The sequence below is a fragment of the Callospermophilus lateralis genome, chromosome 14, assembly GCF_048772815.1.
Source record: "Callospermophilus lateralis isolate mCalLat2 chromosome 14, mCalLat2.hap1, whole genome shotgun sequence".
Taxonomy (NCBI): domain Eukaryota; kingdom Metazoa; phylum Chordata; class Mammalia; order Rodentia; family Sciuridae; genus Callospermophilus; species Callospermophilus lateralis.
Genome location: NC_135318.1, coordinates 43,965,883 through 43,991,350, shown reverse-complemented (window position 1 = coordinate 43,991,350; position 25,468 = coordinate 43,965,883). Strand labels below are relative to the sequence as shown.

At 33.9% G+C, this 25,468-nt stretch overlaps 1 protein-coding gene and 1 non-coding gene across 4 annotated transcripts in view; one reads left to right on the top strand and one right to left on the bottom strand.

Annotated features, from left to right (window-relative positions):
* The window catches only part of Rtn4 (reticulon 4), a 67,893-nt gene that overhangs the window by 37,160 nt on the left and 5,265 nt on the right, over positions 1 to 25,468 (top strand). For all 3 annotated transcript variants that reach the window (XM_076833768.2, XM_076833770.1, XM_076833771.2), the window contains 2 exons: positions 14,079 to 14,286; positions 19,683 to 19,821. In XM_076833768.2, the coding sequence (XP_076689883.2) occupies positions 14,079 to 14,286; positions 19,683 to 19,821 (347 nt within the window). The remainder of the gene's footprint in view (positions 1 to 14,078; positions 14,287 to 19,682; positions 19,822 to 25,468) is intronic.
* On the bottom strand, positions 11,403 to 11,478 carry Trnaa-ggc (transfer RNA alanine (anticodon GGC)). Its single transcript has one exon. It is a non-coding gene; the product is annotated as a tRNA-Ala (tRNA).

Here is a 25,468-nt window from a genome sequence, read left to right as displayed (position 1 = left end):
GTTATAGTATTTAAGTTTTGGGTGCATATTGCAAAACTGCTCTCTGGAAATATTGTATAAATTATTATTTTGAGCAATGAGTGAGTGTATTGTGGAATCATGGCTAAGATATGTACATCTGCTGTATATGCACATCTGATGATTTTAGCTCCTTATATAACTGTTTTGTCAGTTTTAAGTAAATTGCTTTACAAGAACCAGGATGTATTAAGAAAAGCAAATGTGAACATGTTTCTATATGTGAAGAAAATATGTGACTTTAAGTTTTCTGTGGATAAGTACCAAGAGCATTGGAAATAGCCTCTCTGTTTTATTTACCTAAATCTTGGTACTCCTAGTTTTTAGCCAGATATCTATCTAGTCTTTCCACCAAATCCCTTGACTCAGCCAAAGTAAAATGAATCTTCCTAAAATGCAGTTCTCATCATAGCACTGAGGGGTTTCCTTTACTTTTCAACTTAAATTATACTGTCTAAACTGGACTTTTAAAAATTTATTTTCTGTCTCTACTAAACTTTTAAAAGGCTTTTCACAGCATAGTTTCAACCTAAATCTCATCTCCTATTACTTTTCTCTTAGATACATTGAAGGATTTGTTCCCTAAACATGCCTGTTCATGCATTTGCTTGTGTTTTTTCTTTCTAACTAGAATGCCCTTCTTCCCATTTCATTTTGCTTAAGTAGTGTTATCAGAGACCCCAGTCTTCCCAGGTGGAGGTGATTCAGCATTCTTTGGAACTCCCATCTCAGCTTTTCACTTTATGGTTTCTATTACAAATGTAATATGTAAACTTTCTCTAGCCTGTAAATTCTTTGAGGGCAGAAATGGTAGCCTAATCACTGGGCCTCTGAGTTCAGCCAGGTGTACTCTTGGCCTTGAACAATATATTGTTTTGGGGGAAAATTTTGCATATTTTTTATATAGGACAAAAAATTTAGAAAAGGTATTTCCTGCTTTTCCCCTTAAAAGCAATTAACATACACAATCTTATGAATTCAGGATTTTTAGATAATACCTTCACATAGCATTTTAATAGTCATATATTCCATATTCTTATTTTACAGTTAAGGCATCCAAGCAAATTGAAGAGATTAGATTATGTGCTCAGGACCACACAGCTAGTGGTGTGAGGCCTTTCTTTTTATTTTGCGATTTGTATTTTACTTGAACAGAACTAAAGATTGGAAATTATGAAAGCTCAAAATGATCCATGTTTTTTGATTTGCACTTGGTCTGCCTGGCATCTTACTATAAATGGTGTATGTATATATAAATACATATATATATCTGTTCATATTGTATATACATGTGCATATTATATATGCATATGTATATATCTTTTTTTATATGATACATACTCTGCAATGAGAGGCAGTAGTCTATTTCACCAGCTATGGAAGAAGGTAGGTGTGGTTAGTAGTTTAGTATTGTTAGAAAGTTAAGCCTAGTGAGAACTTCCCAGGCCTGGGGTGCAATTTCTCCTTGTCCTTAAGGATTACGTTACATGCTTGAATGTAGAGAAGAATATTTCAGCAATGAATAGAATTCTTCTGTTCTCTGAGTATCCCTAGGTTTTATTTATTCACTTTATTTTCTGCCAGAATTTGGGATGAAGAATATTGAATTTAATTTAGCCAGTGCTGTTTTTTTTGCAAGCTTAGAGCAGTGCTTTGAGGTCAAATTTCTGATTTTTATTACTGGAGATACACACACACACACACACACACACACACACACACACACACACGCTTTTGGTTTTAATCTTTGCCACCAAGGCTTGTGTGAGGTGTGGTAGACAATAACATACTATTTCCTTTCTTCATGTCACCACCATCTTATTATTATAGCATTTGCTTTAGGGCTCAAACCAACTTAAAAATCAAGGAGTATCAACTATTAATGATATCCCTACAAATCTGTTGGTAAGAGTTGGGCATTGAGATAGACTCAGGAATTTCTACTCCTAATATTCTGATTTTCCATAAGAATGTGAGGAATTACAACTGTTATTTGATGTTTATACTATCCTTTGCAACTAAATATGTTAAAATTTATGTACCTAGAGTACAGAGATGCCACTTAAAGATTTATGTTAAAAGAAATGGAATTAAATTTATGGATTTCCCTGTGAAGGAAAAATTCTCATGGCATAGAAAAATTTAAAGTGGGAAATTAGAATTATTTTCTGTCCTGCTTTTGTATTGGAAATTACATAAAACTAAAAAGTTAATTGATGATTTTAATTGTACAAGAGACATATGTTGGTGATGGTTGCATTCCAGTGTACTCGAACTTACAAAAATATTTATTATCTCTAGAAGGCAATAGACTTAGCGTAGCTGGTTTTTACCTTTCTGCAATATAGTGAGACATTTTCTATCTACTTGAAGATACTTTAAGGAAGAAAAGACCACTTACAGGCTGGGGTTGTGGCTCAGTGGTAGAGCACTTGCCTAGCATGTGTTAGGCACCGGGTTTGATTCTCAGCACCGCATATAAGTAAATGAATAAAATAAAGGTCCATCAAAATCTGAAAAAAAAAAAAAAAAGACCACTTAGTGAACCCAAATTTCTTACCACCTAATGGAAGGAAAATGAGTTACGACTTTTATCTTGAAACATAAAATCAACAATTAGGAAAAGAAGTTTGTTTGGTTTATTCCTAAAAAAATTTAGTTTATAATCACAGCTGTGTATAATTTCTTAGAATACACAGAGGATGAATCAGGTTTTTGGATTTTGTGGGAGTATAATTTTGCCACAAAATTGTATGGTAGCACAAAATGGCATCTTTTGTGGTTTAATTTCACAGGGAATACAATGGTATATAATGATCCCTTTACAAAAAATGTTCAAGGGTTTTATTACTTTCCAGGGGGCTTCTCATAATCTCATGATGTCAGATAGTCTTGCTTTGAAGTGCCTATTTATTAGACTGTTAATCTCTTGGAACAATTCTCCAGCATCACTGACAATAACTACTTCATAAAATTCTGCATTATTAGGAAGATTTGCAGTTTCACACTATGGTTGATTTGTGTTGTTTTATGTGACAAATTTAGACAATGGGTAAGACTGGATTATTGTTAAACATATGGGATATTTAGGAGATTGTATTAATTTTGAGATTGTTTAGTGTATGTTTTCTCACATATGATAACTTGCTTTCCTATGCATCTACATTTAATATTAAATTCAAATTTGAGCGAGCATCCCATTGTATAATTATAGAGGGCTAGAAGTGATTTTTAAAATTACTTTTTTTAATGTTTTTTTTTTAGTTTTAGGTGGACACAATATCTTTATTATTTTTAAGTGGTGTTGAGGATCGCACCCAGCACCCCGTACATGCCAGGCGAGCGCACTACTGCTTGAGCCACATCCCCACATCCCCAGCCCATTTAAAATACTTTTTAAATAATTTTAATTGCCTTTTAATTTTAGTATGTAGGAAAGGATTTGTGTCTGAAAACATCCACAATGTTGGATACAAATTGTATTCTCAGGAATAGTGTTGAAGATCTTGCCTTAGCATAGAATTAGTTTTTTATAAAATGAAACATTGATTATAATTATAGTTACATAGTTACTTAGTTATGGTTTTAATTTATACAGATAATAAATACTTGATAGAAAGGTGGTTAGAGGTAATATGTACAAAGACTTACCACAGGACCTTGCTCAGAATAGGGAATTGCTTAATAATAACAGAAAAGGCAAGTACAAAACTTCTACTTTATTATGCTAGTTGTTGCTTTCCTTAAGCGTGTGGTAGTTGAAATTGATCAAAGAATTATAATATTATTATCAGAAGTAATGCAGGAAAGATTAAGTGATGAATGAGACAATCATTTCCATAGGTAAAATTTCCTGTTTCAAATAACTTCTTAAGTAGATATAATTTTTTTCTAACTTTTCATGGGGAAACAGGTTACTTAATCTGTTTACTCAGATTACACTGATAGTAAATTGAAGGAAGAAATAGAATTTAAGCTTCTCTTACTGTCTTTATGGAAAAAACTAAGGTCTCCCTTCTGCATAGATCCATTTTCTTGACCTTTACCTGTCACATATTTGCTGCACAAATGCTTACTGTGTGCAAGTAAAAGTTTACTGCGTTCTAAATGGTCAGTTTTGAATTCCAGTAACTTCCTGGCAGTTGGGAAGAATTTAATTAAGAATTGCAATTCCTAATAAATATTTATTAATATAAAGATTATGGTGAAAAATTTTTATGCCACTCTAGTATTTATGTATATATTTATTTGTTAATTTCATGTTGAACTATTGTTCTCATTCTTGACCTAACTTTCATTCTGTAAGGTCTATTTACTTTTGCTCCAGAAATATTTTCCTGTTAGCTACTCCTTGCCCTTCTGCTATTTTTAGGACTATCTGTTACTTTCATCCCCCCTAGACAAGACTTTAAAACTGAAGAGCATCAGTAAGAATTTGATTTGAAGCAGAATGTAATAGGATCATTTCTGCGTGTAAGGCAGGTGGGCTGGCACTATTTTTAGCTATGGCAGTTGACAGTTTGATTACCAAATGTAGGCGACACTTCTTAACTCTGCATTGGATCAGAAATTTTTATTTTAAATATTAAGTTTACTGATTTATTTTAAATAAAAATTTTAGTTTGATAAGGATTATTCTGTTCTGTGCACTGCATAAAACACAGTTAAAATAAAATATTTTTCACATTTTTTTGTTTTGAAGTAAATCACTTTTTTTCTAAATTATAAGAATTATTAAAATTGATCAGCATTATTTTAGTATTTCATAAGCCTTCCCTACAATTATAAGAGGAAAGACACCATTGCATTAATTTCAGATATTTAAAATGGTGTTTAAAGTTGAGGCCACAGTAGTAGTTGAGGCTACAGTTAATCATGTAACACTATTTTTCAATATTGAAGGAAACTTGAAGAACCATGAAAAGTTAAGCTTTTCTTATACAAGCTCTTTGTTTTAGTTTTGGTTTCTCAAAAATAAAGGACCCACCAACTCTGTTAAAACAAGGGTTTTTGATTTACTTTTTATTTTTTATTTTTTTTAGTTAAATGTACAATTAATCTACTTTTTATATCAGTAAAATTATATATTCTAAACAATACATATAAATAGAATCAAATATATGGCCTTTCATGACTTTGATTTTTTTCATTTAGCATCATGTTTTTCCAGGCTCATCTGTATCTGTTACTTATTTCCTTTTTATGGCCCTCCAGTTTTCCATTGATAGACACTTGAATTGATCTCCTTTTTTGACTAGGATGTATGATGCTACTGAGAATATATTATATGTAAGTTTTTGTGTGAACATAAGTTTTTTTAGTCTACTGGTGCATTCTTAGGTGTGGAATTGCTGGGTCATATGAAAATTTTATGATTAACTTTTTGAGCAACTGCCAAACTGTTTTTACAGTGGCTGAGTTTAATATTCCCACCAGTAGTGTGAGAGTTCTAGTTCATTGCTTTTTGCCAGTATTTGTTATTGTCCATTTTTATTATAGTCCATTTTATTATAGTTCATTTTATTATAGTCCATTTTATTATATAAAATCTCATTATGGATTTGGCTTTGCATTTCCCAAATGCTCAATGGTGTTGATTATCTTTTCATGTACCTTTGGGCTATTTGTATATCTTCCTTGGAAAAGTATCTATTGAAATGCTTTGCCCATTTTTAAATGGGTTGTCTTTTTTACTGTAGAGTATGAAATTTTTTATATATTTTGAATTCAAGTCCCTTATCAGGTACTTGATTTGCAGATATTCTATTTTGTGGGTTGACTTTTATTTGTTTTAAATAATACTTTTTAGTTGTACATGGACACAATGCTTCCCTCTCTCTCCCTCTCCCTCTCCCTCCTCCCTCTCTCCCTTCCCCCCTTCCTTCCCCCCTCAGAATTTAATCCATTGCTCATATGTTCTAGGCAAGTGCTCTACCACTGAGCCATAACCCAGCCCTTATGGGGTGACTTTTCACTATGATTGTGTACTTTCAAATACAAAATTTTTTAAGATTAAGAAATCCAATTTGTTTTTATTTTGTGCTTCTTGTTTTTGCCTCATCCAAAATCTCAAAGATTTACATCTAGTTTTTCTTCTAAGAGAGTTTTAAGTTCTTAGATCTTTAATCTATTTAGAGTTAACTTTTGTATATCATAGAGGGGGACCAACTTCATTCTTTTGCAGTGAGTTCTTCAACTGTTGAATTCTTCCTAGTTGTTTTGAATAATCAAAACAATAATATTCTAGATTCCTTGAATTTTCATATGAATTTTTTAGGATTTTTATAGGGCTTGCACTGCTGATCAATTTGAGGACTGTTCCATCTTAACAATGTCTTCCAATCCATGGACATGGATATCTTTCCATTTATTTAAGTCGTTAAAATTTTTCATCAAGTTATAGTCAGTTTATAAGTCTTACATTACTTTTTAAACTTCATTCCTAAGCATTGTATTCTTTTTATGTGAATGTAAAGGACATAATTTTTAAAAATATTTTTGTTTTTCTTTTTAGTTGTATACAGTGTGTTTGGTATCTCATACATATATGGAGTATAATTTCCTGTTTTTGTGGTTGTACATGGAGTTACATTGATTGTGTATTTATACAAGAACATAGGAAAGTTATGTCCAGTTCATTCTTCTTTCCTATTCCCATCCCCACTCCATTCTTTTCATTCCCTTTTGTCAAGTCCAATTAGTTTCTCTTCTTCCCCTGCCCTCTTTGCTTATTGTGAGTTAGCATCTACATATCAAGAGAGAACATTCAGCCTTTGGATTTTTTGGGATTGGCTTATTTCACTTAGAATGGCAGTTTCCAGTTCCATTCATTTACTGGCAAATGCCATAATTTCATTCTTCTTTATGGCTGAGTAATATTCCATTGTGTGTATATACTACCTTTTCTTTATCCATCTGTTGAAGGGCATCTAGGTTGGTTCCATAGCTTAACTGTTGTGAACTGAGGTGCTATAAACATTGATGTGGCTGCATCACTAAAGTATGCTGATTTTAAGTCCTTTGGGTATATGCCGAGGAGTGGGATAACTGGATCAAATGATGTTTCTATTACAAGTTTTCTGAGGACTCTTCATACTGCTTTCCAGAGTGGTTGCACCAACTTGCAATCCCACCAGCGATGTATGTACCTTATTCCCTACATCCTTGCCAACACTTATTGTTAACTTGTATTTTTTATAGTTTTACCATTCTGACTATAGTGAGATGAAATATCAATGTAGTTTTATTTTGCATTTCTTGAATTGCTAGTGATGAACATTTTTCATACATTTGTTGACTGATCGTATTTCTTCTTCTGTGAAGTTTTTGTTCAGTTCCTTAGCCCATTTATTGACTGGGTTTTTTTGGTGTGTGTGTGTGTGTGTGTGTGTGTGTGTGTGTGTGTGTGTGTTGCGTCCCCTGTATATCCCGAAGATTAATGCTCTTATCTGAGGTTCAGGTGGCAAAGATTTTCCCCCATTCTGTAGGTTCTCCCTTCATGTTCTAGATTGTTTCCTTTGCTGTGAAGAAGTTTTTTAGTTTGACACCATACAATTTATTGATTTCTTTTTAATTTTTTTAGTTGTAGATGGACACAGTACCTTTATTTTATTTATTTATTTGTATGTGGTGCTGAGGATCAAACCCAGTGCCTTAACAAACATACTCAGCAAGTGCTCTACCACTGAGATACAATCCTAGCCCCCCATTTATTTTTTTCTTGATTTTACTTCTCAAGCTTTGGAAGTCTTATTGAGGAATTCTGTTCTTAAGCCAACATGATGGAGATTAGGGTCTCTGGTCTAATGCCGAGGTCCTTGATCCCACTTTTTTGGGGGGGGGCACTGGTGATTGAACTCGGGACACTCAGCCACTGAGCTACATCCCCAGCCCTATTTTGTATTTTATTTAAAGACAGGGTCTCACTAAGTTGCTTAGCACCTCACCATTGCTGAAGGTGGCTTCAAACTCAGGATCCTCCAGCCTCGGCCTCCTGAGCTTCTGGGATTACAGACTTGTGCCACCACAACCTGGTCCCTTGATCCACTTTTGAGTTTTGTGCAGGGTGAGAGATAGGGGTTTAATTTCATTTTGCTATATGTGGATTTCCAGTTTTCCCAGCACCATTTTTTGAAGAGGCTATTTTTTCTCCAAGTATGTTTATAGTGCCTTTGTCTAGTATGAGAAAACTTATTCATGTGAGTTTCTCTTCTGTTCTGAACCATTGGTCTTCATGTCTGTTTTGGTGCTAAAACCATGCCATTTTGTTGCTATAGCTCTATAGTATAATTTAAGGTCTGGTATTGTGGTGCCTCCTGCTTTACTTTTCTCCCTGAGGATTGCTTTGGCCATCCTGGGTCTCTTATTTTTCCAAATGAATTTCAAGACTGCTTTTTCTATTTCTATGAAGAATGTCACTGGAATTTTAGTAGGAACTGCATTGAATCTATAGCTCTTTTGGTATGGCTGTAAATAGCAATATTGTTGGCAAGTGTCAAGACAACCCAGTTGGCTAAAATCTTTATATTTTTTCATTCTTGCAGCTTAGTAACAGTCTCTTAAATTCTTTTACAAAACAAACTTAAAATCCTCCTATATTTTTCACAGTGCCTTTGGTACTAGGTTAGGTTTAGGTAGTAGGTAGTAGTGTTAAGTTTCCCCTCAGATATATATTCTTCCCCTCTAGAATATATTCATTTTTTTTTTCTTCTGTGTGACACTTATTGTCTTAACTTCTCTTGCCTTCAGTGCTCTAAGAGCCTGATGGCTCCACTAACAGCATTTTTAGGGCTTATTTCAACATTTCTGTAATGGTATCTGCCTAGAATGTTGTATGATTTTCAGAGTTTCTGCATTTATTAAAAACACCTTATTCCTAGGAACTATGTAACAGGAGGAAAGGAAAGTGTTATAGGCGAGGATTTATTACATTTTCATGTAGTTAAATTTATTTTAGACTGTGATCACTGATTGCTCTCAGCTTTGGGGAAATTGACTTAATTCAATCCAAAACATCAGACTTTTAAACTTAGATGCTCCTAAAAATTCTAACTATAAGCTGGACCCATATATTGATCAATCTAGCAGACAGTGCACTCTCTTTCCAATAAAAAGGCTTCCTGGGAAAACTGCACTTGTGTTACAAGAATTTTGAAGTATATATACTATTACTGGTATAGAAAGAGGAGGGGAGATTTTTTTTTCAGTGTATGATTGTAATTTATACTTGCCATTGGAGTGGAACAATTTTGGGTAGCATAGAAAAGAAACAAGTAAAACTGAAAATCCCATTACTTAGAGGTAAAAGCATCGTTTAATAGATATCCTTCCAGACATCATAGATAGAAGTGTTTAATTTTTGAAGTGGGATTGTACTATATGAGTCTTTTTTGGTAACATTCTGTTTTCCTGTATCATTTGTACGCATCTTTTTGTGGTAATGTAGATCTTTGTTACTTTCTATAATTGCATTGCATAGATTTATCTAATTATTCAGTCAAATTCATGGATTTTAAAAGACATTTTTAACAACTTGATTATATTTTTTATACTATGGCAAAGTACCTTTAAATACATTGGAGTAGAACTCTGAGATTAACTAAAGGTTAACATTCACATTAAAATTTATATGTACCTTATTAATTAAGTCTAATTTCACTTAGACTTTGTTCTTCACCTTTGTGATTCATCTCACAAGTAATTATATACCTATACTGTCCCTATTTATTAAGCAAACACATATATAGCATTTTGAAGAACTTCTGTATGCTGAGCCTTCAGTTTGGTAGCATACATGGTGAATGAGTTTATCAGTAGAAATCTGGGTTCCTGTTCCATTAGTAAGTGCTCTACCACTTAATAAATGTTATTTGGGCCCAGTCATGTAAAAACTGGGTTTCACTTGTCTGAAGTTTTGAGAATTGAAACAAATAGGTTACAGTGTTTGGCGTTATGTATATATTCAATAAAAGGTTGACTTAGGAAATGAAGGTGTGGAGATTGGAGAATGTAGATTAGCAATCTGGAGAACATGTCTAAAGCATCCATCAGGCTTAAAACGCTTTTCAGAATTAAAAAAAAAAAACCTCATACATTTACAATAATGATATAGTTTATGGTTGCTTGCAAAATTACAAGAATTTGTATTGGGCATTTAAAGTGTTTTTAGAAAGGCTCTGCTCAAAAGAGACTAGTATGAATAAAAGTGTTTACACCTCTCTCTTCCCCAAAATCTAGATCTATAAAGGGGATTATTTTAAAAAAAAAGAACTTTAAGATGTTGATGGACCCTTTTTTAAATTCATTTATTTATATGTGGTGCTGAGAATTGAACCCAGTGCTTCACACTTGCTAGGCAAGCATTCTACCACTGAGCCACAACCTCAGCCCTAAAGGGGATTATTTTACATCTAAGCTAAAATTATATTTGGTACAGATGAATACTAGTGATAAAACCTCATTGATCTGGATCCATTGAGGGGAATTTGAATGTAGAACTGAGGTATGTCTTTGTGCTATGATTCATGTTAGTTTCTGAAGAGAAAAGAGAAATTAGATGACTAATGTCTTTTATGAATTGTCAAACTGAAATCCAGGAGGGGAGGAATCTTACCAAAGCTACATGATTGCAGAGCTTACCTAGTAAGCTTACTAGCCCTGTCCCTTTAGGTTTCCTAGATGCCTATGTGAGTCTCTGGAATCACAGTACTGATTTTTTTTTTCTCCTTCTGTGTTCATTTATAGAATGCACAGATTAGATTACTAATTCTTATCTAGTCTTCAAGCCTCTTTGAATAGTCTCTGGTTAGACATTAATAGTCTCTGGTTAGACATAATTAATGGTCTAAAGCCAGTGATTTCATAATCATTTTTTAAAATAATGATCAGGAATAGTGAATACATCTGCATTTGTTTTAGGTTCTCATCAATAATGATTCTGAAGATTAATGAATATTTTTGAGCACTTTGAGTACCGTTTTTATAAAGTGGCATTTGTTCATATTAAAATAAATTTGAGGTATGCCCTACCTGCTGATTCATTTAGGCTGTCAACTTTTATGTACTCAATAATAGTGAAAGCTTAGATGTGAGTTTTAAAATCCTTTTGTCTGTGGTTACAGTGTATCACAGAAGATCATTAACTTAAAAGTTAATCCTAAATTTGAAAAAAATTTTAATGCACTTACTATTTAAATTACCTAGATAAGAAAAGTGATAGTGATTATGGTGATACCAATAACAACAACAAATAACAGCCCTGACATTAAGAATTTATTGTATGCTGATGACCTACATTAAGTGCTTTATATTATTAATGAAAAAATTCACTATCTAACTAAATCACCCCTCAGTGAGATCATTTTATTTATTTATGTATTTATTTTTGGCAGTGCTGGGGATTGAACCCAGGGCCTCATGCATGCCGGGCAAATGCTGTACCACTGAGCCACAATCCCTGCCCATCATTTCTATTTTTATACACTTTTTTTTTTTTTTTTTTTTAAGGTAAAGAGGCTCAGGTATAGAGGGTTTTAGTGACTTGCGTGAGGTTATGAAGCCACTGTTGGAGTCAAGGAGATCCAGCTCTTAAACCTAAATTCTGTGTTTGTTACACACAAAACACAATTATGGCATTTCTGGAGACCTTCATAGCCAAGAATGATCTTTTGGGTTGGGGTACAGGGGATTGAAGCCAGGGATACTTTACCACTGAGCTATATCCCTGATTCCTTTTTTTAAAAAAATATTTACTTTTGGTACTGGGGATTGAATCCAGGGACACTGTACATCTAAGCTACTACCCCTAGTCCTTTTATTTATTTTGAGACAGGATCTCATGGAGTTATTGAAGCTGGCCTCAAATTTTTGGTCCTTCTGTCTTTAGCTCTCAAGCTGCTGGAATTATAGGCATGTGTCACCATGTCCAGCAAGAATTATCTTACCAAGGGCCCTCTTGGTAAGACAGCCTCTTTAACAGTGCTAGGGAAAAAAATGATAATAATTTCAGAACCACTGCTGGCATAAATTATCCTTGTCCCTTCAGGTTTCCTAGATCCCTATGCATTTTTAAAGACCAGCTGAGTTTCTCTTTATTTCAGTGTTTTAAAATTTCTTCCAGTTTTTTCTGTTCCTAAGTTCTCATCACAATGCAGTTCTTTGTTTTATTATGCCTTTATTGACTTGTTTTTACATATCTTACCATCTTTTCCAGGCTTGTACCATTCTAGAGTTGGATAGGCCTTTAAGAAAAGTCCATTTTCCCATTGTCAGGTTTTCTAACTTATTCTAGTTAGTTGAGTTTCTTGAACAGTATCATCTCAGTGTTTGCTGAATTTTAGGAAAGAATTAACATTGCTATTAGCTTTTTATTATTCATAATGTCATTTTGACAACATAGACTACTTCAAGTTCTGGTCAGTCTTGGACATGCTATTGTATTGGTACAATAGGAAAAACTAGTTGCATACATCAAAACTGAAGTAGATGTTTTAGGCAGGATCAGTTACAAACCAGTTGAGGAAGGCTTAAAATCAAAAGTCTGAAACTTTTTTTTTTTTTTCTTTTAATGCTATAAACTGCTGCTCTGTACTAAAACAGAGTGATGGGCACTTAAAATACCCAGGGTCCTACACATGGTAGGAATGCTTTCTACCACTGAGCTACACCTCCAGCCCCAATTAAAATATCTGAAATCAGTAATTGTGATGTATACTCACAGGATTTAAGGACTTTGTAATGATAATCCAATATTTTATAGTTCACATAAATAGTTTTCTCTACAAAACTACTCTTAACAGTAGGACTGGGGATGTGGCTCAAGTGGTAGTGTGCTCACCTGGCATGAGCGGGTGCTGGGTTGTATCCTCAGCACCACATAAAAAAATAAAATAAAGATGTTGTGTCCACCAAAACTACTCTTAAGAATAAAGGGAAGCCATATATATACCTGGGATACCTAGGGATCAAAGCTAAAGCAGTCCCTAAAAATGTGTTTGTTTTTAATGTCACCCCTTTCATTTTAAAATTAACAGGTATTAAAAATTGCACTCAAGTGTATCTGAATTCATTTTACTGTAAAAATGCTAATTGATCAAATTGTTATGTGCATGTATGAATGTCACAGTGAATCCCATAAAGATAATAAATCAGAAAAAAAAAATTTTTCTTCTAGTTACAATCCAGAGGGGGATGGTTTCATTAGCCTGTGAATTCAAGAGTCTGTTGCACAGTGTAGAATTATCCTTGGGTTGAGCTAACCCCATCTGGAGACCACAAGCATATAGTTATTTGATCCTAATAGTGGGCCTGTGACCGTGGTCCAAGAGATGACTTGCTAAGTTAGGCTTTGTCTGACTCCTTACTATTAATAAACATTATATAACAGTGTAACAAATGTAGGTTTTCTTTGACTCCAAAATTTTTATGCCATTCTTAAAAAAAAAAAAAAAAAGTAGCCTTTTAGGTATCTAAAGGTGGTTTCCCCTTCTTTTGCTCTGTAGGAAACTTTGTTAATGATAGTTAGATTGAGTTATAATTTTTAAGGTTCTCAAAGAGGGATCATAAAAAAAGAGCTGTAGATCTCAGATGAGTAGATTTAAATAAGGGTTCAGTTTCAGTTTCTCAACATTTTTTGAATTAGTGATTCTACATTTTTGTATCACTGAAATTTCTCATTTTAATACTTCTTAACATTTTTCTATTATTTGAATATATATCATGCATTGTATGAAGAAGAAGACCTCAGAATGATTATAAGTAACCTCTTATTTTGCATAAGAAGTCTGCTGGGCCTCATACATTTGAAATCTTTTTTGGAAGAGGGTACGGTATCAAGGATTGAACTCAAGGGCACTCAGCCACTGAGACACATCCCCAGCCCTATTTTGTATTTTAGAGACAGGGTCTCACTGAGTTGCTTAATCCCGAGCTGCTGGGTTTACAGGTGTGTACCACCATACTCAGCGCCTTTTTTATATTTTTGTAGGTAGAGTTAATATAAATGTGCAAAATCCAAATGGATAAAATAATGTTCTCATTTAAAATTTCTTTTTCCATTTTAGTTGTTGACCTCCTCTACTGGAGAGACATTAAGAAGACTGGAGTAGTGTTTGGTGCCAGCTTATTCCTGCTGCTTTCATTGACAGTATTCAGCATTGTGAGTGTAACAGCCTACATTGCCTTGGCCCTGCTCTCTGTGACTATCAGCTTTAGGATATATAAGGGTGTGATCCAAGCTATCCAGAAATCAGATGAAGGCCACCCATTCAGGTGAGATGTCTGGAAAAATGAGGCATACGTTGTCAACTATGTAAATAGGATCAATATTAATACTTTAGTCTACTACCACCTGTAGATTCCAGGCATGTGTGTTCTTTACTGCTTAAAGGTAATCGCATACTCTAAAAGCACTTGTTTTTTTTTTTGAGATTTCCTAAAGGTTACATTGAAAGACTTACGGTGAAAAAGACTTGGTGTAAGCATGATTAGCTAAAAACTCTGCTTGTTAGGAAGTCTACTTTAATGGAAAGTGTATCCTTTAACATGATTATTATGGGTAAGGGTTATATTTTCTTTATTGCTATTTTTTATACTCTGATATAATACTGATTTTTCATAACCTTTGCTTACCCTTTCATAGCCATATCTTTTCTTATCATTCCTTCTCTATTTGGTTTCTTCTCTTCATTCCCCAAGGCATTACTTATTTTTATTTTTTGGAGAGTTTCTTTTTTCAGCATCTCCTTGTTGAGTATCAACTATTAATCTTATGCCCTTATTTTCATAAATCCAACCTAACGTTATATATGTAGTTACTATTGAAACACTTATTTTTTTTAAAAAAAAAATATTTATTTTTTACTTATAGGTGGACACAGGTTTGAACCCAGTGCCTCATGCATGGTAGGCCAGCGCTCTACCTCTGAGCCACAACCCCAGCCCTTGAAACAATTCTTGACTCGAGTATTATGTTCTCAGTTGATACTCCACATTTTCACTCACTTTTTAAGTTGAGATACAACTCAGGTATTATAAAATTCAGTGGTGTTAATTCTTATTTTATTTATTTTGGTACTAGGGATTGAACCGATGGCCTTGTGAACGCTAGGCAAGAGTTTTGCCATTGAACTACATCCCCAGGCCTCAGTGGTGGTTTTTAATGTATTTGGAGTTGTATAATCATCACCATCTAATTCCAGAACATATTCATCACCCTAAAAAGAAACTTCATATTTATTAGCAATCAATCCCCAAGTACCCCTTTTATAACTCTTAACTCATGTGTCTTTAAATTTTTTCCTTCAAAGTTGTTAACCTATATCAGCAACACCGCTATCATTCTGGTTTTTAAGATTCCCCGTTTTGATATTATCTTCGTTTTTGTCTCATGTAAGGAAGATTACTAAATTTTTCATTTCCTGCTACTCCCTCAGTTCAAAACAGGAGTCTGAAAACCATAGCCATGTCCAAATCCAGTCTGTGGGCTATTTTTATAAAAGTTTTATTGTTACACCACCATTGTTCATTTATTTAGTTGGTTTCATTCATACTGAAATAGCAGAGTTTCAGTAGTTGTGATAGACACACATATGGAGTACAAGGCCTAAAATACTGTTGGCCCTTTACAGAAGATCTGCTTACCTCTGGTTCGACTCCTCTAACAGATTGACTTCTGATTACCTCAGATTATTGTAACTCTTAGGGATGTTGTTAGGTTAATTTTTTGAAAATACTGCTTTTATCATGTTTTTAGGCACAGGACTCTTACCTTCACCATATGCTGAACTTCAGATATCTTTGTTACTTTTATCCCTTCTGGGTTTTTGTGCCCATTTTTGTGTTTTCACTTTTTTTTTTTTTAATATTTTTTTAGTTTTACATGGGCACAATATCTTTATTTTTATGTGGTACTGAAGATCAAACCTTGTGCCTCACATATGCAAGGCAAGTGCTCTGCCACTGAGCCACAATCTCAGCCCTCATGTTGTCATTCTATATTCCCCAGTGTTCCACTGTATCATACTTTTTATTTGATTCTGTCTGATTTAAGACCCAGTTCTTTGAAGATTTCCCTAATCTTGACCCAAAAAGACCTGAGAATTCCTTTTCTAATGTATTAACTGTGGCTTTGAAATGTTCTTTTAATTGTTTTATACCTGGACAAGATTTTTTTTTTTTAAATAGGTTTTGAGCATTTAAAAACTATTTTGGTGCTGGGCATGGTGGCACACTCATAATCCCAGTGAGTTGGAAGGCTGAGGCAGGAGGATCATAAGTTTAAGGCCAGCCTCAACAACTTAGAGACCATAAACAAGTTAGTGAGACCCTTTCTCAAAATTAAAAAGGGGCCAGGGATGTGGCTTAGTGGTTAAGCACCCCTGGGTGTAATCCCCCATACCAATAATAATAACAATAACAACAAGAAGAAAATTTAAAAAATAAAAGCTATTTTGGTCCTGGTAGGATAGTACAAACTGGTAATCCTGGCTGCTGAGGAGGATAAGGCAGAAGGAGGATGGCAAGTTCCAGACCAGCCTGGGCAATTTAATGAGACTATGTCTCAGAAATTTAAAAGGACTGGGAATGTAGCTCAGTTGTAAAGTACTTGCCTAGCATTCACAGGCCCTGGGTTCAGTCACCAGTACTGGGGAAGAAACAAAAACAAACAGAAAGGCAATCTAATTTAGCAAAATAAGTATCTTTTGGGTATGAATGAGTATGTATGAACCTATCTTATATTAGTGGGTAAACTTAAATTGATTTTTAAACATTGAAAGCAGAGACGTACTGATTTTTTTTTGCTAATTGTACAGACCAGTGATTTGTTTTACTACAGCTTTCTTTTACTAATGAAGTAATAATGTTATATGAGTTTGAGGTGTGAGACCAAATCTGATTGAATGGCTTCTGCTACCTGCTTTTATAAATGGATGTTGTTTTATTGGAACATAACCATGCTCGTTTATTTAGTGGGTTTCATACTATGTGTCTGGTCTTTTCTGTACATTTTTAATTTTTGTGATAACTCTCTAGAATATATGGTATAACTCCATTTTACAAAGCGGGGAAACAGTTAAAATTTGGTAACTTGAAACTGCAGCTTTAGAATGGCAGAGCCGTATTATATCACAAATCATTAATGAGTATGATTTTTAATTAGTCAAATGGAAGAATGTAAAAATGTTGCCAAGCCACAACTTTTGAATTAACTTTTATACCTTGTTTGATTTTAAAGATTTTTGGAAAAGACTAATTATTTCTTTATATTCTTATTAAAAACACTTGATTCTTAGTTCAAAGTGCTTTTGTAGTTGTCATAAATTCAGTTGACATGGCCCCCAATTTAAGCCTACTGGACAGCTTTTCCTAGTTTCCTAGTCATACAAGTGAAGATATCTATGGTCATTAAAATAGTGTTTCACAGTGCTGGCATTGCATTAATATCACACAAATGCCAGTTAAACTAATGTAAATGTAAGATGCATTGATGGACAGTACTGTTTTGGTCAGGTAGCTTGTTTGTAGCAAGAACTAGCAGCACTGGTACAAAGAAGTAGTAATCCAGCCAAGGTTATATCAGCCAATTTTCTATATTGCTCAAAAATGTATAAATTACTGGTAGTTTAAAGATTGATATGACTTTTTGAGAGTTTTAACTTGATTATTAATAAATATCAATGGTTTAACAGTGTTCCAAACCATTGTACTAGTAAAAAGTCATTTTTAAACTGTACTCAACAGTTTATATGCTAGTAGGAAAAATATGCAAATATATGCATGTCTATAATTCAGGGATGGTTATAGTAGATACAGGTAGGACTAATACAGAAGAAGGACTTGTTCAGGGTACACAGGTCTTATGGAATCAAGTATTAAATGAGGCTTCCTGTTTGCTGGGTTATGAGATGAGTCTATCTAACTGCATAAGCATCCTGCATTGGGAAAACAGCACGATAACCCAAAGACATTAAGGTTAAAACATATTTAGTATATTGGTTGCAACACATAGTGTAGTGGGAAGAAAGTTTGGAAAGACAATGTTGGCTCTTTGACTGAAATGTTAGAGCCATATAATCACAGAATGTTTGAGCCTGAAGGAACCTAGAAAGGTCTGCTCCTCTAATTTCCTGAGTTTGAATCTGATCCAGTGAAATTAAGTGCCTTTTGCAAGTTTATATAGCAAAGTTGTAGCAAGTATCCTAAACTCCTACTGAAACAGCACTCTGTGGATAGCTTGCTCAAATAAGGCTAATCTGGCTGGGCTGATAATAAAGATTAGGCTGGAGACCACTCAGAGACTGGTTTGGATACTGATAAAGAGTATTTCAGTTTGTTAGTAGAGTGAGAACACTATAAATAAAAACAAGGAGACATATTTGAGGCATATTGCAGAAATGAAACTATGGGACAAGAAGTTGTCTCAGAGAACTGTTATTTCCAGTTGTAAACAACTGGCTTCCCAGATGGTGGGGAAGTGATAAGGAGGGACTAGATATGGAACTGCATCCAACAGATAGGAAGAAACATCTAGCACTTCTAATTGGGTTCCACTTATCCAAGATAAAAAGGCTTCTTTGAAACATAGCTAATGAAACAGTTTCTTGCATTCCTGTAGACTTGACTCCTCCTACTTCTTAGAGTTGTGGTCGTCATCTTTTTTTTTTTTTTTTTTTTGGTACCAGGGATTGAACCCAGGAGTTTTATTTATATTTTATTAGAAATAGGATCTTGCTGAGTTGCTCAGGGATTTTCTAAATTGCTGAGGCTGGATTTGAACTTGGAATTCTCCTGCCTCAGCTTCCCGAGTCACTGGGATTACAGGCATGTGTCACCACGCCTTGCTTATAGTGGTCTTCTTGAATTTAATAATTCCAGCCCTGTTGGTATAAATTAGGGCAGTTAGATGGACAGTAAATATTTAAACTGGGATTGCTACTATACTTTAGCAGCCATTTTACAATTTGGTACTTAACATTTGTGGGAGTTTCCCATAAAGAATAGGCCAAGAGAATGTAGAATTTGGAAACGAATAGGATCTTTGATAGGAAAATTTGTTGACAAAATGATATTCAGTTTTAAAAAATCAAACCCAGGGGCTAGGGATGTAGCTCAGTTCATAAAGTGCTTGCTTTGCATGCACAAGGCCCTGGGTTCAATCACCAGCACCACCACCAAAAAAAAAAAAAAAAAAAAAATCAAACCCATACTAATAAGTACCATTTACTGAGTTACTCTTTGTGCTCAATTGTGTTAAGCATTTTTATTCATTGACTCTTCATCATGACAATCTCATTTTTAAATGTAAAGTTTGGGAAGATCAAATAAACACTAAAGTTTTAGTGTTTAAGTGGCAGAGCTTGATTCAAGCTCAGATTGGTCTGATAGTGTATATATATTATGCTTAATGTGCAAACAATAGGCTTTTTTGGGGGGAGGGGATGGTACATGGAGAGTACTGTCTTTCTGTATTTTGGTCAGGTAGCTTATCTTTGAACCAAGACCTTGCACATGCCTCAAATTTTTGGTTCTCCTCCCTATCTGTGATTATAGATATACATGACCACCAAGTCTAGTAGGATATTTTATTAATCTTCTTTTACAGACATATAATTGATATTGAAGACAAATCCCTCCAGTCAGTGACAATTGTGTGTTTTGCTTTCTAGGGCTTATTTGGAATCTGATGTTGCTATATCTGAGGAATTGATTCAGAAATACAGTAATTCTGCTCTTGGTCATGTGAACTGCACGATAAAAGAACTTAGACGCCTCTTCTTAGTTGATGATTTAGTTGATTCTCTAAAGGTAAATTTATTTTGCTTTTCATTTTGACCTACCAAAATTTAATATCAAGAATTGAGTATAAAATTGTTTTTCTTTATTCAAATAAATGATTCAGATATAATGAAGTCACATTAGTGTGAACTTATGTTTTAAAATGTAGTATCTAATCACGTTTTGAGTGGAAGAAGGTACTATTTATTTTTCAAATAATTTCATAGTTTGGGAAATTATATGAATTAAGAGTTGGGGGGGGTTGGATTTTGATTAAAAATAAAGATTGTCTAGGGGCCAGGGTTGTGGCTTAGTGGTTGAGCACTTGCTTAGCATGTGTGAGGCACTGGGTTCAATTGATCCTTGGCATCACATTAAAAAAATAAATAAATAAAATAAAAGTATTGTGTCCATCTACAACTAAAAGTATTTTAAAAGATTGATTGTATTAGATTTTAAAGAGTTTCGCACCTATTTCTTCAAGTGTTTATTCTGGAAAATATTTAATATTCTATTATGCCTCAGCTAATTTTGGTTGAATTGCTGGAAATTTGTCTTTAGTTATTGGATCTTGCTACATAGCATGTTAAGAATCTCATCTTACAAATAAACTTTCCCAAAGTTATGACTTTACTTGAAACAATTAAACCACAATCATATAACTTGAACCCCCCAAGTACTGAAACCATTAATTTTTCCTTCACATAGAACATGTCATTTGTGGTTTGTGTGCTGTGTGCCAATAACTCTGCTTAAAACAGACTAAATCCTTTTTGATCTAAGCCTGAGTAGGAATGTTGTATGCTGCTAATTCTTTTATTTTCAAGAGAAATGCTCTAGTTTACAGTTTTACCATGCAATTCATAATGTTGGACCAGTAGAATTGGGGCTTTAGATTCAGAACAATTTCTGAAGTGTTCAGGATAGTTTTAAATGCTTAAATGTGCTTTTTTTAAAAAAAAAAACATTTTAGCTTTCATAAACTTGTAGATGATACATTATTTTTAGCTATGTGCTTCTCTTATTTTAGACTTGAAACCTAAGTAACTAATGATATCAACAGTAAATTACTTGGTTTTCTTTTATCACACACATTGTCTCTTTTGTTTAGAATGGTTGCATTTAGTAATGTTTTGAAATGATCTGATGTCAGTCTGTAAATAAAAAGATCACAGTTATGTCATTTACCATGTTTGATTAATTAGTTTCAAAACAGAATTAAAATATTTTGGAGTTAAATACAATGAAACTTCATATATTAGTCTAGAAGAAATTGGTGCCTATCAAAGTGATATTTCCTGTACATGGTTTAACTGTTGGGGTAGAATGTGGGTAAAAAAATCATTGAGGAGGTACTGGTGCAGTTTAAGGTGGAAGGTTTGTGGGTAGGAATTGACTAAGAAGAAACACTGTTATAAACAGCAGAACTTTAAACAGCAGAGGTCCATCTCTGAATTTGGTTGGGGAAAGGTGACTTCAAACAATGTCATCATGAAGCATGAGAGAGGTGACATAGCCATTGTCTTTATAGGCCTTGTTTGCCCAATATAGTTAGTAAATGCCGATACATGTCTGTAATTTAGTGTTTTTCTTGAGGGGAGAGGCATTCTTGGAAGAACACTATTTAAAAACCAAGTAAATAAATTGATCAGAAAATGAATTTTATATATTCCAGTTTTTATAAGTTTGAGAGTAAAGTTTCCATGTGTCTTTAGTCAAAAGAAAACTTACTTGATCTTTCGGAGAAAGTGTATTGTCATCTATTACACAGTCCTATCTGTAGACAGTTATATAGGCATGGGAATATTTGTCAAAGGGAAGGGGAAATGAGAAAATGGTAGGGGAAGGCTGATTTAGACACTTATAAGACTTTTAAATCTGTTTTGTAAAGATATTTGAAAATAGAATATGAGGAAGTTTCATGAGTAAACTGCATGGGATAGTTTCTTTTTTGCTGTTAAATATAATTTTAAAATTTCTTTTGAAAATTGTCTTTTTTTAAAAAAGCAATTATTTCCAGGTGTGGTGGGCATTGTTGTAATCCCAGTTTACCCCAGTAGGCCAAGGCTTGGGAGGATTACACGTTCTATGATAACTTAGCAAATTTAGCAAGACCCTCTCTTGGGGTCGGGGTAGGCAGGGAGAGGTTAAAAGGGTTGGGTGTGTACCTTACAGTACACTACTTCTGGGTACAATCCCAAGTACTGGGGTAAAAACACAACAACTAAACACTGAAGTTGATAAAGTCTTGCATTGGGTGTATTGAGTGACATTGCTAATTTAAAATGACAGATTTATTTTCTGAAAGTCTTATTTTTATGACATTTTTGTGCATTTCTAAAGCATTCTTTGTTTTTTTTTAATTGAAGAAAAAAATTTACATGAATTGTATTTTGCTGATTTTTTTTGAAAAGAGAAAATAAGAAAATTATGTTTTTTGGCAAGCCAAGAGCTCAAGGAAAGCTGCTTGATTACTTACCCAGAAAGTGATTCATTTAGGACTCAATAATAGTTGGTTTATTATGTTAGCACATAAAGTTAACCTGGCATTAGGTCTCAATCTGTTGAGATAAAAGTATAAGGTGGGGTATCTGTTTTTTTTCTCACCATGCAAAGACAATGGTAATTAAAGTGCACAAAGGGACTTCCTTGATGAATTTTGTAATTCTACTACACAAGAATTTAAATACAGAATTCTTGCTTAAGAAAGTTGAGGGAAAACTTACTAGCACTCTTGCCTCTTTACAGAAATGATTGATGGTATTCTTTTCTAGAGAGATTTCTTGGGTACTTGCCTTCTGTATATGGCCATACTTATCAGAATTTTTGTTTATGAGAGCATTTTAAAAAGTAAATGATTTTACTTCTGGGAGTAGACACAATTACTTTTTGCTTTTTAGCCATAACAACTGGTAAAAGTAACATTCTTTTACCCTAAAGCAAACAAAATTTTATTTTACTGGTTTTAGACTGACTTATTTTTGCTTCCTTGTAGTCACATTTTAAATCTGAGGAAAGTTTGCTAATAAATAGTTCTGGTCTCTCTGGTTTCTAGATGAACTTGTGATCTTGTTAATAATACTAATTTAAAAATTCATCTACCAGCTTTTGATTGGAATTCCTTTGATTTAGTATGATTCCTAAGTAAGAAAATAGAAACCATCCTAATTTCTAGAAAATATAGTGGAAATTTATTTAGAAAATATATATTGTATCAAGCCCTGTGGCTTAGATAAAATAATAGCTTTTAAACAAAAATTTGAAAGCAATTTCTCTAATTCATTGCCTTGATAAATGCAAGACATTTTGGCTCCCTCAAATATATATGACCTACATTTTTAGATTCTGGGTCACAGTTACCACTTCTGTTTGAAATCTTCCTCAGAAATTAAATTCTTACTAGCATGTGAGACTTTTTCATACTTTCTCTCCCCAGCAATATGAGGGAAGAGGCTGTTCTTTTAAGTGTGATCAAAGAAATAATTGCAGGCTCATCAGTTCTAAGACCTGACATTTGTAGGCATTACTGTGCTTGGGAACAGGTTTCTTGGTGGTTGACTTTGAGCACATAAAAATGTGTTCTGTAGATTTCTTCTTTAAAATTGTGTGATAGTTCCATTTGTTTTACCCCTTTGAAATTAGCTACAAGCTTCGAAGTCCTAGAAAAGATTTTGAGTGTCCAGAGGTTGAGCATCAATTCATTTTCTAGTTGAACAGTATAGGAAAAATCACTGGCAAAATATTTATTCTTCAGTTCAGTAGAACTTAGTTCACACATTTAATAGTATAAAATTTTACTGCAGCTAAATGTTTTGACCAGACCCCAGTATTTGTTTTAAAAGTTATATTTCTTAAAGTGGGTATGTTCCATTAATTGCCTCTCATAAAGTTGATGGAAATGAATATTGAAGGGACAAGGAGGAATGTCCTTCAGTAATAAGTTGAGAAAGCTGTGCATGTGTTCCCATCCCAGAGTCTAATGTATATAGTCAGTCTGTGAGAAGTTGGAAAGAGATTGGATAACTTTTTGACCTAGCGATATTTGTCAAATTTGTGAGATTTAAATGGTATGATAGTTGGAACAAATTTAAACCACCTACTTAAGTTTAATCCATTTCCTGTGATTAATCTGTGTCAGAATCTTTGCTAATTAATCTGTGTCAGAATCTATTGAAAACAGTGGTTCTCAGTCTTGGCTGCACATTGGAATCACCTGGGGACTTATAAAATTAAAAAATAACTGGGAAAATGGCAGGGCAGAGGGTCCCATCCCCTGAAACTGATTTTCTCTAGGTGTATTGCCTAGAGAATCACTGTTTTGGCAATAGCTCTAAACCAGGATTATTCCCCCAACCAACCCCCATTTTAAAATGATGATAAGTCTTTACTGGGCTCTGCTTTGGGGCCAATTGAGGGAAGTTACATGCTTTATTTGAAAGCCCAAATTCCAAGAAGTCATCTAATAGTTTAACAATAAACAAGACTAGATATTTTCTGCACAGGTTCTTATGTTTCTGTAATGTGGCTTTGGATGATAAAGATTATACCTTTCAATGAAAAATTTTTGTTAAAATTGTATGAAAATTTCTAGCTGTAGCTGACTGATATGCAATTGTAATGTTCTAGGATATAATCTTCAATCTGAAAGCAAGTAAAAGGCCTGAGCTCCAGAAATAGTTGACCCAAAAGAATGTTAAAATCTAGCCCTTGGGCATTTATGCTGCTGTTAAGGTACACATTTTGACAATTTTCTGTGAGATTTCTTTGACTCACAGAAAAATTAAAAGGGAAATACACTGCCAATGTAGAGACAAATACTAATGAATAAGTCTGAAGTTTCATAAATGGCCAAATAATTTTTAGTGTTTAAGAATGAAGAAAGTTTTGAAATTGTCAGAATTGTCAAAGTAATATCTGAAATTATTAACATCTCCTTCCTCCATTTTCTTTAAAAATTCCCTCTCCCCCCATTTGAGACATCATAACTTTGCAGACCTCTTAATCATTTGTGTGATACGTAGTTAATTACTTTACTCCCAAAGAAGAAAGGCAAATAAGACATAGCTGTCTCCTTGCCCTTTTTCAGTGTTTCTTATTTCTTAGATCTTCATCTTTGCATATTTCACCTCTGCCCAAAGGAGAGGTGAGCTTTGACTTCCAGTTAATGCTTATTTGGCTATAATGTTGCAAAGTATTTGCAATAGAATGGCCTAGAGTAGATTGTTCAAAATACTTTTTTTTTTTTTTTTTTTTGTCTTCCTTTCTTTTTGCTACCAGGGATTGAACTCAGGGGCACTCAACCACTGAGCCACATCCCCAGCCCTATTTTGTATTTTATTTAAAGACTTATCAGCATCTTGCTGTTGCTGAGGCTGGCTTTGAACTCACAATCCTCTTGCCTCAGCCTTCCAAGCCACTGGGATTACAAGTGTGTGTCATCGCACCAGCTCCATGCTTCTTTAAAATTGTGTTTATTGGTGTTGAGGTGGTGATTCAGGGTGGAGCACTTGCCTCGCACATGAAGCACTGGGTTTTGTCCTCACACCACATAAAATAAAGGTATTGTGTTTATCTACAACTAAAAAAAGTTTGTGTTCATTGAATTTTTTTTTTCCTGCCTCATTATGGTACTATGTACATTTGTTATGGATTCTCACTAATAACTGGTTACTCTGTA